Here is a 14,972-nt window from a genome sequence, read left to right on the forward strand (position 1 = left end):
TGCAGTACTTTATTTAATATCTAATATAATATCTAAGAATGCTATTCATTACACATTACTTTTGTGTTACACCATAACATGTATATCAGGGGTCCCCAACCCCCGGCTACAGATGTGTCGTTTGGTACAGTTGAGGCTCGGGTGTGAAATTTATGGTTTTCAGGGTTTTTATCGTTAACTGGGTTTACCTGGGTCTTTTCACGTGCTGTAGTTGTGTGTCTTATTTTGAAAGAAATGTTTACGTGTTACCATGGCGACCAGAGAGCATTAAGAAACAGAAAGGAAACGCTTCTCGTGAAACTCTCAATGTTGTTGGCGCAACATTTTAAAAAGGTTTTGCAGAGTGAATTCGTGTTTATTATAATATTTACAAAATACCACAGTTCTTGTCTTGGTCGTATCATTTTATTTTGTTGTATTTTCCGTGACACCTTAAAGGCCGGTCCATGAAAATACTGTCTGTCATTAAACCGGATCGGTGCCGCAAAAAGGACCGCTGATGTATATGACATGAAATACCACAGACCCACCCATTAACAGCACCAATAGGGTGACGAATACCTCAAAGGGACATGGATAGAATGTTTATTTTAGTGTTTATGTAGGAACAAGAGACTAAGAACACAAAGCAAAGTTGAAAACCAGTCCAAAAAGAAGAAAAAGACGTGATCACCATAGTTACTCTATAATAGAAACATACAGGAGAAATGGAGGCTACAATTCTAGAAGCTTTACTGATCACCACTGTTTCCTTTACCTGCTAGAGCGAATGACTGAGAAATCAGTGAAGTTTTGTTTAGAGAAGCAAGCAGACTGTGAAAAAGTGGTTCCTCCTCACTTATTCACATATGGCCAAGTAGATTTCGATTTTTTCTCCACTTTAATAATAAACGCCTTCATTTAGAAACTGCATTTTGTGTTTAATATCGTTGAATATTTCAATTTGTTTTACTGATCTGAAACACATAAGTTTGACAAACGTACAAAAAATTGGAAATCCGGAAGGGTTACAAGAACTTTTTTCACCCTTCTGTATCTCAGTTTGTGGTGTCTAATAAAATTGTTTGATCACAGGTGGATATCTGGCCTAACTGAGCAAATATAGTCAGAAAGCTTCTTGTTTAGGGCTTAACACAGGTACAGCAGGGTTGTGTCTACCTTAAGAAGTGAAACTAAAGTAAGAAAACTCACCGTGAACTAATTCTAATGTGTTTTTAAGTGATCATAAACAGTTTGCACGGTCAGACATGACCCTACATCAACTGCAGGTATATTCATGATTTTTATAGAAAAATCGTGAAATTAAAGAAGTGAAAATGATTTTGTGAAACTTTTGCATCTTTGTATCCTTATATTTGTGCTGGTAGACACAACAAAAATCATCATTTAAATACTAATACAAAGTGGCAAAGTAGTATCTTCTGATGTTAAAGATTTACAGAGCTTGTGACTAACAATAATCAACTAATAATTACAAAAACAATAACTTCCTTTATAAGTGCCTTAATAAAGACACTGAGAACTGATAACACACTGCTACCAGAAGGTACTAAGAAAGACATACTTTTATTTCATTTGATATAAGACATCTTTTATCAAATGAAAATTGAACAAAGGTTTGCTGAATGGGGGAGGGGTAATTTCCTACATTTCAGCCAATCACTGATTTCTGCTTTGGAAACCTTTATAACCTTGTGACTAAACCTTCCATATGGGCAAGATGAGATCAGTAGCGTGAGACTAGAGTGCTGCACCACGATGATTGTGAGAATAACAGCTTTGATTCTTCTTTGCGCACCAGGTAAGTGCAAAATATGATGGGAAACATCTGCTTGCACTGCACTGTTCGTGAAACCCATCGTGCATCTCAGTGATGGCTGTGTAACAACCTTTCTAATGTAATAGCATTGATTATGTCCATTTGTGTTGTAACTCTGTTGTTATTTGTCTTTCTTCTTCAGCTGTGATTCAAACTACAGAGGTTCCTCAGTTGATCTCTTTGACTGTTGTTGACCTTGGTGACAATGTTACTTTTGGCTGTGAAGTCTCTGAGAAGGAGTTAAAATCCTTTCATTGGTATAAACAGTCTCTGGGACACTTGCCCCAAAGTGTTGCTTCTGTTATTCTTGACAAAATAACTTTATCTGATGCATTTAAAGATTCACGTTTCACATTGAACAAAGATATATTTACTATCAGAAATGTCAGCAAAGAGGATGAAGCAACATATTTCTGTCAAACGCGAACCACATATTCACAGATGTTAAGCAGTGGCACATTCTTGGCTGTGAAAGGTAATATGTTTCCCTTTTTGTACCAATGTCTGAACAGTTCAGTGATACTGATGCAAATCAGTTTAATCAATTACAAAAAGTTTATATTACAAATCTGCCTTAATTCACAGATCACAATCATCAGAAATCGGTCTATGTGAAACAAAATCCAGAGAAAGAGTCTGTTCGTCTGGGAGGCTCTGTGACACTCGAATGTTCAGTTCTCTCCAAGAACAAAGAAAAAGCACTCCAATGTCCAGATGACCACAGAGCGTACTGGTTCAGAGCTGGATCTGAAAGTTTTGCTCCAAACATCATTTACCCTCTCGTGAACAACAGTGATGAAGCTCTTAAGAGACGATGTGTCTACAGCCTGACCAAAACGATACAGAACTCCTCTGATATCGGGACTTACTACTGTGCTGTTGTGACATGTGGGGAGATCCTGCTGGGTGAAGGAACTAAGGTGGAGACACGTATGTATCTGTATTTGTCTTTAAATCTTAAATTATCTCGCATTAAAGTATAAAACACTTACTAGAGATAGTCTGATGTTTTTTGTACTAAGTACTGTAATGCAATGTTATTAATTCCATGCATCACAATGCTTGGGATAGTCTCTAAATATCACACTTTATTCAAGTTACATAGTACAGACAAATGTAATGCACCACTGCTCATTTCATCTAGCCTTCCAGACCTCTAATCTTTGAGTTATCTAAGATTAATGGTTTAATCTTAATAGTTATCATTTCACTTTAATTGCCACAGGTACATAAAACACAAAAACAAAGCACACTCCATGCAGTCTGCCTTCATAAACATTTGTGAAACACCAATTGTTCTTACAAACTTGTTGAATTCAAGCATGGTACTGTAATAGGATGCCACAGTGACAACAGTTTGTGAAATTTCTTTCCTCCTACATGCTCCAGTATAAATGTTTTTATTGCAGTGGAAGTAACAAAGCCTCAAAGTGGCAAACCACATAAAGTTACAGTGTGGGGTTGTTGAGTGTTGAGAAGCATAGTGCATAGTGCATAAAAGTCACCAATGCTTTGCAGACTCAATAGATGTTCCAAACTTCCGCAAGCATTAACAGCAGCACAAATACTGTGCTATGAATACAAATACTCATCATAAGCTGTCTCTACCTCTACAAAAATAGAATATTGATCATTATAAGAACATTTCTGCAACAACTGATAAATTCGATGATCACATATTAAATTAAACAGTCTCTTTCTCTCTCTTTTAACTAATGTAGGACCAGGATTAGGCCCTGTTGTCCTTATTCTTGGAGTTCTGCTAGGTTGTTGCATTTCTGTGATTGTGCTTCTTCTTTTGTACCCCAGAGGGATAAATGTTTGTCAGCATTGCAAAGGTGGGTTTATCATAACTGCGTGTGTGTATGTGTAAAGATATATTTTTAAACTAAAATTATGTTTAAGATCCAAATATTTGTTTCACTTTATCATACCAGGACAACAACAAAAACACAGGATTACAATAAAAATAAATCACTGCATTTATATAACCTTGTTACACAATTCTTGTGTGAGTAAACACTCAGTGGAACACTTGTAGTCATCTTCTTCCCTTTGTGTTTTCCTATGTTTCATTTTGTAGTAGTAGATGTGTGTTTGAAAAGCAAAAGTTGTCATATCACAACATTGTATTGCAAAAATAAATACTAAAGATCCACTGCTTAAAACTTCTGTTTTAATGTTACCACACTATTATTCCAATCATATCCCCAAATCGTATTGCTTTAGGGGAAATACGTGGGACCAATCATGCTGGATGTGACGTGTCAAATGTGGGCCAATCAAATGATTTGGTAAATATGCTTTTACTATATATTCTGCAGCATGGTTTTGGAAAAGAGATTAGCAATTCCACAACATATAATAAAGATATCACAATGTCTTGTTAAATTTATTACAATACAAAGTGCTGGAATAAAGTTAATTGGTGCACATACAGATAGTTTTACAAATGAAATTGTAGAATTATTTACGGGATTAATAGAACAAACCAAACCCGTACCATTAGAGATGGAGGCTTTAGAACTGAACATCTTAACTGTGTTGACTGTATTTTTAATCTAGTGTCACCTGAAGACCTGAAAATCACCAGCCTCCAATATTGATTTTCTGACTTGTCCCTTTACATTGAGAAACATTATTTGGAAATTATTCCACAATTTGTAGACCTATTTCTTTTGCAGATTGGTGAAACTGCCCATCTTTACTTCTGAGAGACTTTAATTAAAGCTGAAAATATGCACTTACTTGATTTAAAATCCACTTTGATGGAAGTAAAATTACTGAAAAATTTCATTGCCCAAAAACTTATTGACCCAACCAAATATAAATGCTGATTAAAAATTCGAAGATATATTGCAAAATATTAGAATAATCTTGCAAGTTTTTTTTTAAATAAAAGTAGATATATTGCACATATGTAATTTCTGACTATTCCAATAATCTTACTTGAGTTGAAGTTGATGACATAAATTCTAAAATACCTGTAATTTCAGATGATGACTGATGCTACAGTCCATTACTCCTCAGTGAGAGTAAACAGAGGGAACAGGAAGAGGAGAGAGTCAACACAAGACTGTGTGTATGCTGCTGTTAGACAAGATTCCCACTCTCAGCAGCAAACATCAGCATAAGCCAAGAAGGGCAGGAGTTGTAGTCCTTTAACTCATTCACTGCCATTGACGTCTATAGACGTCAATTACGTTTTTCAATGGGAGGGGCTAGAATACAACCTCGGGCAGCTTGTCAGTGAACATCAGACTGCTTGAAATGTATTTTTCACAAAAAGCTCGTTTTCTCCCTTTTTGTGGTCAAAACAGGCATTTTTGGTGGAACCCACCTCTCTTCTACAGCTGATTACTAAAGAATGGAAAATGGTAGAAACAAGCTTTTTTTTTGGATGACAGAAGAGAGTCTGTTCTTCATTTTGGTAGGTTCAGCGTTTATATGATCATAACACACAGTTTTCTGTGGCTCTTCAAAAATGAGTAAAAATGCTCAAAAACCCTGGCAGTGAATGAGTTAATAGACGCTGTGGCCTTTCTAATATGTGTTAATAAACAGTTCCAATAAAAGCGTTTTTTTTTTCTAAAAAACAAACAAATGTTGTTCAGCTGATTCTATGGAAACACAACCTCTGGTTACTTTTATTGACTGCAACATAAGCTATGGTAGTACTTTTGGGCCCAACAAAACATGTTGTATAATTCAAATTTGGTATACCCAAATAATTGTGTAAAAATATCAAACTAAATAAATTCCATTGGCGCATTAAAGTGTTGAGTAGATTTCTATGATTCTGAAATCATGTTTATTCTGATCGGGGGGCGGCCATCTGCTGCGACCGGTTGGGGTGACAGAAGGAAAACAGGATAAGACATGCTGTGGAAGAGAGACGGAGAATTATAACAGGTGTGATTCAATGCAGAGAGGTCTATTAACACATAGTGAGTGAGAAAGGTGACTGGAAAGGAAAAAATCAATGCATCATGGCCAGTAGCGGCTTTTGATACGGGTGACACGGGCGGTTTCCCGGAGTGGCATCGTGGTTCGGGGCGGCATCACTGGCACCGGCAGAAAAAAAAACATTTTGCTCGTACTCACGCTGCCCCGACATCAGCCAGTGCATTTTGGGAATGGCATAGGCACCGATCGGTTTTCTATCGCCCATGCTGGGAGTAAGGGCGCCCTCCGTTTGACAAACTGGAAGCTGGTTCCACAGAAGAGGAGCCTGAAAACTGAAGGCTCTGCCTCCCATTCTACTTTTAAATACTCTAGGAACAACAAGTAGGCCTGCAGTGCGAGAGCGAAGTGCTCTAATAGGGTGATATGGTAAATGGCCTGTATTTATATAGCGCTTTACTAGTCCCTAAGGACCCCAAAGCGCTTTACATATCCAGTCATCCACCCATTCACACACACATTCACACACTGGTGATGGCAGCTACATTGTGGCCACAGCCACCCTGGGGCGCACTGACAGAGGCGAGGCTGCCGAACACTGGCGCCACCGGGTCCTCTGACCATATGATATGGTACTACAAGGTCATTAAGATAAGATGTTTATTTAAGACCTTGCTTGTGAGGAGCAGGATTTTGAATTCAATTCTGGATTTAACAGGAAGCCAATGAAGGGAAGCCAAAACAGGAGAAATATGCTCTCTCTTGCTAGTCCCTGTCAGGACTCTTGCTGCAGCATTTTGGATTAGCTGAAGGCTTTTCAGGGAGTTTTCAGGACATCCTAATAATAATGAATTACAGTCGTCCAGCCTGGAGGTAATAAATGCATGAACTAGTTTTTCAGCGTCACTCTGAGACAGGATATTTCTAATTTTATAGATGTTGTGCAAATGGAAGAACGCAGTCTTACATATTTGTTTAATATGTCCATTGAGGGGCATGTCTTGGTCAAAAATGACTCCAAGGTTCCTCACAGCGTTACTGGAGGCCAAGGTAATGCCATCCAGAGTAAGAATCTGGTTAGAGACCACATTTCTAAGATTTTCAGGGCCGAGTACAATAACCTCAGTTTTATCTGAATTAAGAAGCAGAAAGTTAGCGGCCATCCAGGTCTTCATGTCTTTAAGACATTCCTGCAGTTTAACTCATTGGTGTGTGTTATCTGGCTTCATGGACAGATAGAGCTGGGTGTCATCTGCATAGCAGTGAAATTATACTTATACTATCAGTGAAATTGTATATGTTTTCTAATTATACTGCCTAGGGGAAGCATGTATAGTGTAAACAGAATTGGTCCTAGCACTGAACCCTGTGGAACTCCATAATTAACCTCAGTGTGTGAAGAGGACTCTCCATTTACATGTACAAATTGGAGTATATTCAAGGTTCAAGGTTCAAGGTTCTTTATTTGTCACATGCATAGTTATACAAGTATAACACACAGCCTGACACGCTCCTCGACATGTGCAAAAAAATTGTGGGGGGGGGGGGGGGTGGGTGTAGAGGAAGAACATTATATATATATATATATATATATATATATATATATATATACATTGGGTGAATGTGCAGTAGTAGCAGCAAGCAGGTGAATTCTGTACATTAATATGAATAGACATCTGACTATTTTACAGGATGGACAATATAAACATATTTAAAATTAAAGGAATTGAAATGTACATTGTGCCTTGGTTTAGTGTATTAGGTTTTAGGCATTAGGTTTAGTATATTAGATAGATATGATACAAACCACTGCAGTGCAGTACCTGTAATACCTACAGCATGTTCTAATCGCTCTAATAGGATATTATGGTCGACAGTATCGAACGCCGCACTGAGGTCTAGCAGGACAAGCACAGAGATGAGTCCACTGTCAGAGGCCATAAGAAGATCATTTGTAACCTTCACTAAAGCTGTTTCTGTGCTGTGATGAGCTCTGAAACCTGACTGAAACTCTTCAAATAAACCTCTGCAGATGATCTGTTAGCTGTTTGACAACTACTCTTTCAAGGATGTTTGATATGAAAGGAAGGTTGGAGATTGGCCTATAATTAGCTAAGACTGCTGGGTCTAGAGATGCTTTTTGAGTAAAGGTTTAACTACAGCCAGCTTGAAGGCCTGTGGTACATAGCTGATTATTAGAGATAGATTGATCATATTTAAGATCGAAGAATTAATTAATGGCAGGACTTCTTTGAGCAGTTTTGTAGGAATGGGGTCTAAAAGACACGTTGATGGTTTGGAGAGTGTTTTCACATGGACAGGTGTACAAACAGATACTCACAGACACGCACTATAAAGCAGATTCTTAGTGTTTCTTCTCTCTCTCCCTTTCTCTATCCCTCTCCTTCTCCTCTATTTTTCTCTCCCTCTCCTTTTGTTGACTGGCCTGCAGGATTCCCCAACCTTATAAACAGTATGTTGGCATACTGACCGAAACTAGCACCATTGATTAACTGATTGACAATGAGCTATGAGATCAGTTTTAAGATCAGCTGTCGTGAGTACCATTCACAGAGTGTTGGGGAATGGCTACAGTCACAGCATTATAAGATAGTGAAAGCTGTACCCTGGGCCTCCTCCTCCTATTTCATAGGAATGAAACAAAAATCATGTCAGGGGTAACCAAATTGTTGTGTTCAGAATTTTTGGAAGGAATCTCAGGAGAAAGGTTTGTCTTTTAAAAAAAGAATTTACTTGCTTTTGGCAGTTGAAATTACAAGTTTACACGGCACTGTGGACCTCTATGTGAACCAGCAGCATGTTTTACAAAAAGGATGACCCTCAAGTGAGCTGTACAACATTGTATAGTGAGACAAAAACAGATTATAGCAGCTATCTTCTTTCCGCACGGAGATGGCAGTCTTGGTGTCTGCTCCAAATCATCCTCGTATTTCCGTGACCTCATCTGGTATCTGCTCCCTCGTCTGTAAGAGACAGAAAAGCAAAACACCTCTCTGCCTAGCCTTGTTAATCTAATGTTAATATCTATTGTTCTTCTAGCGATTCAAAGTTGGTTTAGAATATCATGTTCGGGACTCTCTGACCCAGACTCTTATTCTAATCATAATCTATGTGTGTAAGCATACTTGCAGTTACCTCTCCGCACTGTAAGTAATTTCCTACAATATATCAGTCCGGAAAGTCACGCCGTAGTGGCCCAACACACACACACACACACACACACACACACACACACACACACACACACACACACACACACACACAAAACACCTGCATAAATCAACATATTATTATTTTAATCACAGAAAGCATGACTAGACATGACTAGCTATTACAGTCAAAAATCCCATATGCAAAGCAGAAATGAAAAAAAAAAATCTAAATTTCTGGTCTTTAGAGGCCATATACTGTCACTGATGAAACAATTTAACTGTTCACAAGGAATATTTCGTAACAAAAAAAATAACAACACAAAAGAATCACAAATATTGGGTTTGATGTCAGGTTCAATTTAAATTTCGGGAAATCCTAAACACTGTCATTGGCATCAGCGTTTAACTTGAGAGTAAACACTATCCTCAGCAAACTCAGTCTTCCTCTTTCCCCTTGTTTTTCTTTCAGAGAAATGCAGTGCAGCATAGTTTAGTTCTTCATCAGCTTCACTCTGTGTATTATTTTAAAAAGTAAAACAGTTATGTATATAGTGATATCAAGGTGTTTTTGACAAATATTAACTGAATAATAATAATTTAAATTACTTACACGATGATGTACTGCTCGGTTTGAGGTCTTTTTTGCAGTATCTGATATAGCAAAGCAAATTACATGTATTACATAAACAACAACAAAATAGAGTAGTGAAGAGAGCCTAATGTGGCATTTAACTCACAAATTATTGTCAATGATCACTGACAACAATTATTTATTCACATAAATTTGTTTGTATAAATGAAGTACACACAGGAACACAAATCACAATGCTACACCTCAATCGTCATTGAAAACATGTACAGTAATTGACTCTTTATAGTTTTACAGTATAACGTCTGTCATGTTTGTATAATCCATAGATTTTGGGTCTTAAAAATATGACTGAAATAATTTTAGCCTTTTAAATAATTTCAGCTTTTTATAACACTTACCTTGAAATGGTTTACATACTCTTCGGTTGAAGATCAGGACAACATTTCCAAAGAGAGAAATGGCCAAGCAAACTATTAATATTGCCGTTAAAATGAATCCTGATTGTGTTGGCTGCACTACAGAAAACAAACCAAGAATCAATTCTCAAAAACTGTTATCAGCTTGGAATATATATTATATACAGTATAGATTAAAGTACTTAAGACCAAATACCTTCAATGTCCAGTTTAGTTCCATTTCCAAATAATATCTCCCCACATGTGGCCACAGCACAGTAGTAAGTCCCAGCATCAGAGGAGCTGACGTTCTTAGAGAAGCGATAAACACACCTCTCCTCTGAGTCTGATATTCTCTCACTTTCACTGTGTCTGTTTCCATCAGTGTAGGTGATGCTTGGGTGTAATGGATCTGATCCAGCTCTGAACCAGAACACATTATAATCTCTGGGACACATCTTGTCAGAGTCAGAATAGACTGAACACTGGAGAGTCATTGAATTTCCTGAGCGCAGTGGATTTAACACTGTTGGCCATTGAACAACAGTATAATCTGATGCTGTCTCGTTATTTCCTGTGGAATACAAAACACAAAAATATTCTTTATAACATGACCTGAAACACCTTTAAAGTTTATAAAAGTAGGACAGTGTATGACTAACTTACCTTTTACTAACAAATATGTTCCAGTCCATTCAAGATTAATCCACTCTATCATTCCACAGTGATAGATTCCCTCATCGTCTTGGACTGCTTTCAAAATGGTCAGGTTGCTAAATTTCTTATCAAAATGTGCTTGAAATCTTGATTTAAATATTTCTTGACCATACTCGGGTGTTGCAGTTTTTAACAGTGACACTATTAATTTGAGAGTATCTCCGACACTCTGCTTGTACCAGTGGACTCCTTTACTGCTGACCCCATCGGGCAAAGCACATGTTATGTTCACTGGTTCACCAAGCTGAACCATTTTCACTGGAACTAGAGTATCTGAATTAGAATATAGAAAAGTTATAGTTTTCTCTACACATCTATTTGACAATAAATTCTCAATTTAGAACATTTTTAGTAAAGTAAAATGCTCACTTACATCCTTGATGAAGAAAAAGCAATACAATCCATAACATGACCATCGTGACACTGCTCCTTGTTGAGGACTTTGCTGGTATTTCACAGAATGAAGGAGGTGAAATCACTGTATTCGGTAAGACAGTAAGATGCTTCTGATTGGTCAGTACAGAATAGATTCAAATGTAGACTTCCTGTCACATTTGCCTCCTCCTGGGCTTTGCAAAAGCTCTCATTTTCTTTCATCTTGTATTGTAACTGCCTATTTTGTTAACTCGAACACTGTTCCCTACATGTTATAGTTATGCTTGTTGTTAAACCTTACGGACTCAAAGAGTAATTGTGATTTAGAATAAGAGTGATTTAGCCTCATATTGGAATTTCTTTCATTTATGTATTGATGTATTGTGTTAGTAGTAGTGCTTTTATGTCACCTGGTTTTTGCATGCCTGTTTTCACACCTTATTCACGCCGTTAGACAGATCATGTGGTGGGGGGTCAGGTGATTGTATCTTGGAAAGTAGGGAGCATTCACACAGGAAGCCTGACACCAATGTGGGGAAAGATTCTATAGGTGGTGAAGAGGGGAAAGAGACAAGGGGATCAACCACTGTAAGAGGTGATAAGGGATTGTTAACTCTTTCTTTGGGTGAAGTGTGTAATGCCTTTTGTTTGTTGACTGCTATTTAAACCCATGGCTGTCCCAGGATTGGGAGAGTCTACTAGGCTACGTCCACACTAGCCCGGATAAATTTGAAAACGGCGTTTGTCTACACTATCGCTTTCACAGAGTTTTGCATCCACACTGAAACGGCCGAAAACGCTTCCAGTACTGCGCATATGTGTAATGCAAGATGATTCGACCTGTGTCATTTCTGTATGCCAAAATTGAGAGCAAACAAAACAACTACTGTATAATGCCTTCCGCTATCTTAGTTTAGTTGGTCACATGACTGCATCACATGACTAAAATGTGTCATCGTTTTTGAAAAGGCTCCAGGTTCGCTGTCCACACTGCAACACGAAAACGGCATTTTCAAATGTATCAGCTTTGGAGAGCATTTTCAAAACGCTGCGTTTTCCTTGACCGAAAACACCGTCTCAGTGTGCAGGCTTTATTAGATGAAAATTTCCACAGCCTCTGCAAAAACCAAGGCTTATGAACAGTTTCTTTGAGCAAATTACACCGGAAACAAGCCAGTAGTTGTTTAAACACTTTGAAAGAAAAAAAAGGCACACACACATATTAACCCCTTGGTGAAGCTATAGGAAAAGCTACAATAATGCCAGATTTTGACTATATGATTTTTGCTTTGATTTACATTAGGTGGCTCCACAAAACCCTATTTTAATTTATGGGGGGGGGCATTTAAACTGCATTTCAAAGCAAAACAGAGAAAAATAATATCCCTGGCCAAAATTTGGGAAGACTTAAAAATAAAGTGTTATTTTAAGTACTTTAAGTAAAATGGTATGGTATGCTCATCTGAATCTGTAGCACATTTTCTAACCCCCAATCTTCTACCACTGATAGTGGTCTACAGTCCAGAGCAATCCATTTGCGGGAGAATTTGTAAGTTTGTCCGATGTTGACCTAATAATTTTGGTCCTGAAGCCAGTCATTTTATCAAGTTTGGGCTGCCGACATCTTTTGTTGGTACTCAAACTGCTAGCGCTAACAGCTCCCACAGTTTCTTTGCTCGCTGCAACACGTTTTGCATTTAGATGGTACCGTAAGGTTGAAGTGCTTCAGTGGTATGCAAACTCCCTTTTTGCACAGTTTGCACAAAGCCACAATCTTTTTAAGGCTTCTGTCGGGTAGTCTTTTGAATGGAATGCATGCACTGGGGTAGGACATGCTAGAAACACTCCAAATAGAAGGTTTCAAACAGGCATCCAACTAAGATACTCACACCACCTTTTGATGTTGCAAAAGCAGAAGTAGTAGCTCTACTCTGATCCCCTACTGAATGACTGTGCTCTTAACCTAGTTACTAACAGTCTTGAGAGGAAACATTTCTTCCACCTTTAATCTAAGTCTTTTTCTTTTAGTCGTTACTTACACCTCATGGTCATTATAGTAAAGGCACAAGACAAGTGAATCCCAGCTGTCCCTTCAACTCAACACAACAGACAAGGACAGTGTCTGCATCACTACAGATGTTGACTAATCCCTATGATAGTGTCCTACTCAATTCATTTTCCGCACAATGTGCATTTCTGAGATTTGCAAATCATTGTATGCTATTTTTATTTACAGTTCACAATCTGCACAGAGCTCAGTCATTTTTCACATATTTATTAACTCTCATTGTCGATACCCTGTTTGCTAATCGCAGTAATTTTAAAAGTTTCTTCCTTTTCCTTTTCTGAAGTTGATGACCTTCAGATTAAGTCAGTCATTAAAAGCTTGCTGTTTTCTAAGTCTGATATGTAAGAATTTACTGTGGTGAAATATTTATTTATTATTCTTTGAAATTCACAGCATTTTGTGCTGTTGAAATTTTAGAGTAATTCAAATCCGATACTTCAGTCAAATAGCACTAATAGCCAAGTGGAAGGAGATTTAATTCTGGTGTGTTAAAACATGTATTTGGTTACATTTTATTGGACAATCTGAAGAATACGTCAACATATTCTTTAAAGAATCTGGTTATATTTTGGCAAAGTCTTTCAGTGGACAACTGGTACGTGGGCATTATCTCTACTGGACTGTGACTAGAGTTTATGTTAAAGCACAGAAGGGATGTCAGCAATGGGCAAGGAAGGGCTGCTAAATATTTACTAGATTTATGATAGCAGTGTGAAATCTCACGTGTTGTGTCCTTGAACCAGAGCTTTGGAGTGGCTGTTAGCAGGCAGGCTGGATTCCTATAGTTACAACATAATTGATGAGAGAGAGGCCAGGTAGGTATTTTGCAGGTAAGTTTATTTGCAGCAGGTAAATCCAGCTGTTATACTGTAGATATGTTTGAGTGGTGATCGTTGTTGCAGACTCCCATGGTTTGGCCAAGCTCAAGCTGTTGGACAAACCTAAACCATTATATTTTCACCACTGTGCTTGACAGTTAGTGTTAGGTGTTTGTGCTAATATGCTGTGCGTCTGTTTTTCTCCAAACAAGGCACTGTGCATTCTGGTCAGACATCTCCACTTTGGTCTTGTCTGTCCAAAAGTAATTATTCCAGAAGTCTTATGGTTTGTTTGATGCTGTTCTGTAAAGCTATGCTGTGGTGTCATGTTCTTTTGAGAGAGTAGAAGCTTTCTTCTGGCAACCATTCTGCCAGTATCATAGTATAAGGCACAGTGTGATCTTTTTCTGATGATGTTGTCAAGAACTTTAACTCTTGGATGTAGCTCTTGGGGGTTTTGCAGTTTCTCTGAGGATTTTACAATCTTGAGCTTCTTGATCTTATCATCCAGTCTGTATTTCTATATACATTTTTTGTAGAATTCTGTGAAGGAGTTCACAATTTATTTTGGTTATGTGACAAAAGAGTCTTTCAGTTTTATTTTATGCATTGGGTTAGAAGTTTGTTATATATATATATATATATTTTTTTTTTTTTGTCTGTCCCGTTTGGCTCTTTTGCATCAGAATTGTTGTCTAAAGGCAAACAAAGATGCCCAACGGATTTACTTTACCAAATTGACCATCCCAGCCTTGCCGTAATGGTCCATTTGATTCATCTTTTATTGTTTATTTTATTTTCACTTACTGAATACGGGACAGACTTGACTGGGGGAAAGAAGGGGAGAAAGAAAGAGGGAAAGAGAAACAGCTGAGAAGAGGGACGGGGGAGAAGGGCAAAACACATAAACCAACAGAACGGGCAGAGAAAAAAAAATGCACATATCAATCACCTGGATCACCTGCTGAGAAAGAAAAAAGAAAACAAGCAGAAGAGAACAAGAGTAATAGAATAAACAACATCACAATGATATATGGGAATATGACAGTAAATACTAAATATTAAACATTATTGTGCAGCACATAAGATCAACAGAACACAGTGTGCTTTGA

At 37.7% G+C, this 14,972-nt stretch overlaps 2 protein-coding genes across 2 annotated transcripts; one reads left to right on the top strand and one right to left on the bottom strand.

Moving 5' to 3' along the window:
- Positions 1-1,758: 1,758 nt before the first annotated feature.
- Positions 1,759-4,953, top strand: LOC146676790 (uncharacterized). The gene is made up of 6 exons (XM_085415125.1): positions 1,759-1,801; positions 1,962-2,294; positions 2,405-2,749; positions 3,541-3,657; positions 4,049-4,113; positions 4,816-4,953. Exons 1-6 carry the CDS (start codon positions 1,759-1,761, stop codon positions 4,951-4,953), a joined length of 1,041 nt encoding a protein of 346 aa, XP_085271251.1.
- A 4,337-nt stretch (positions 4,954-9,290) lies between these two features.
- On the bottom strand, positions 9,291-11,015 carry LOC146676791 (signal-regulatory protein beta-2-like). The gene is made up of 6 exons (XM_085383685.1): positions 10,973-11,015; positions 10,549-10,872; positions 10,100-10,456; positions 9,886-10,002; positions 9,506-9,546; positions 9,291-9,407 (listed from the first exon to the last, which is right to left on the bottom strand). The coding sequence occupies exons 1-6, from the start codon at positions 11,013-11,015 to the stop codon at positions 9,291-9,293; spliced, it is 999 nt and encodes a 332-aa protein (XP_085239811.1).
- Between the last annotated feature and the right edge of the window lie 3,957 nt (positions 11,016-14,972).

This window comes from Rhamphochromis longiceps, linkage group LG2 (assembly GCF_057381845.1).
Source record: "Rhamphochromis longiceps isolate RC_006_pf linkage group LG2, R_longiceps_female_GT1.1, whole genome shotgun sequence".
Lineage (NCBI taxonomy): Eukaryota > Metazoa > Chordata > Actinopteri > Cichliformes > Cichlidae > Rhamphochromis > Rhamphochromis longiceps.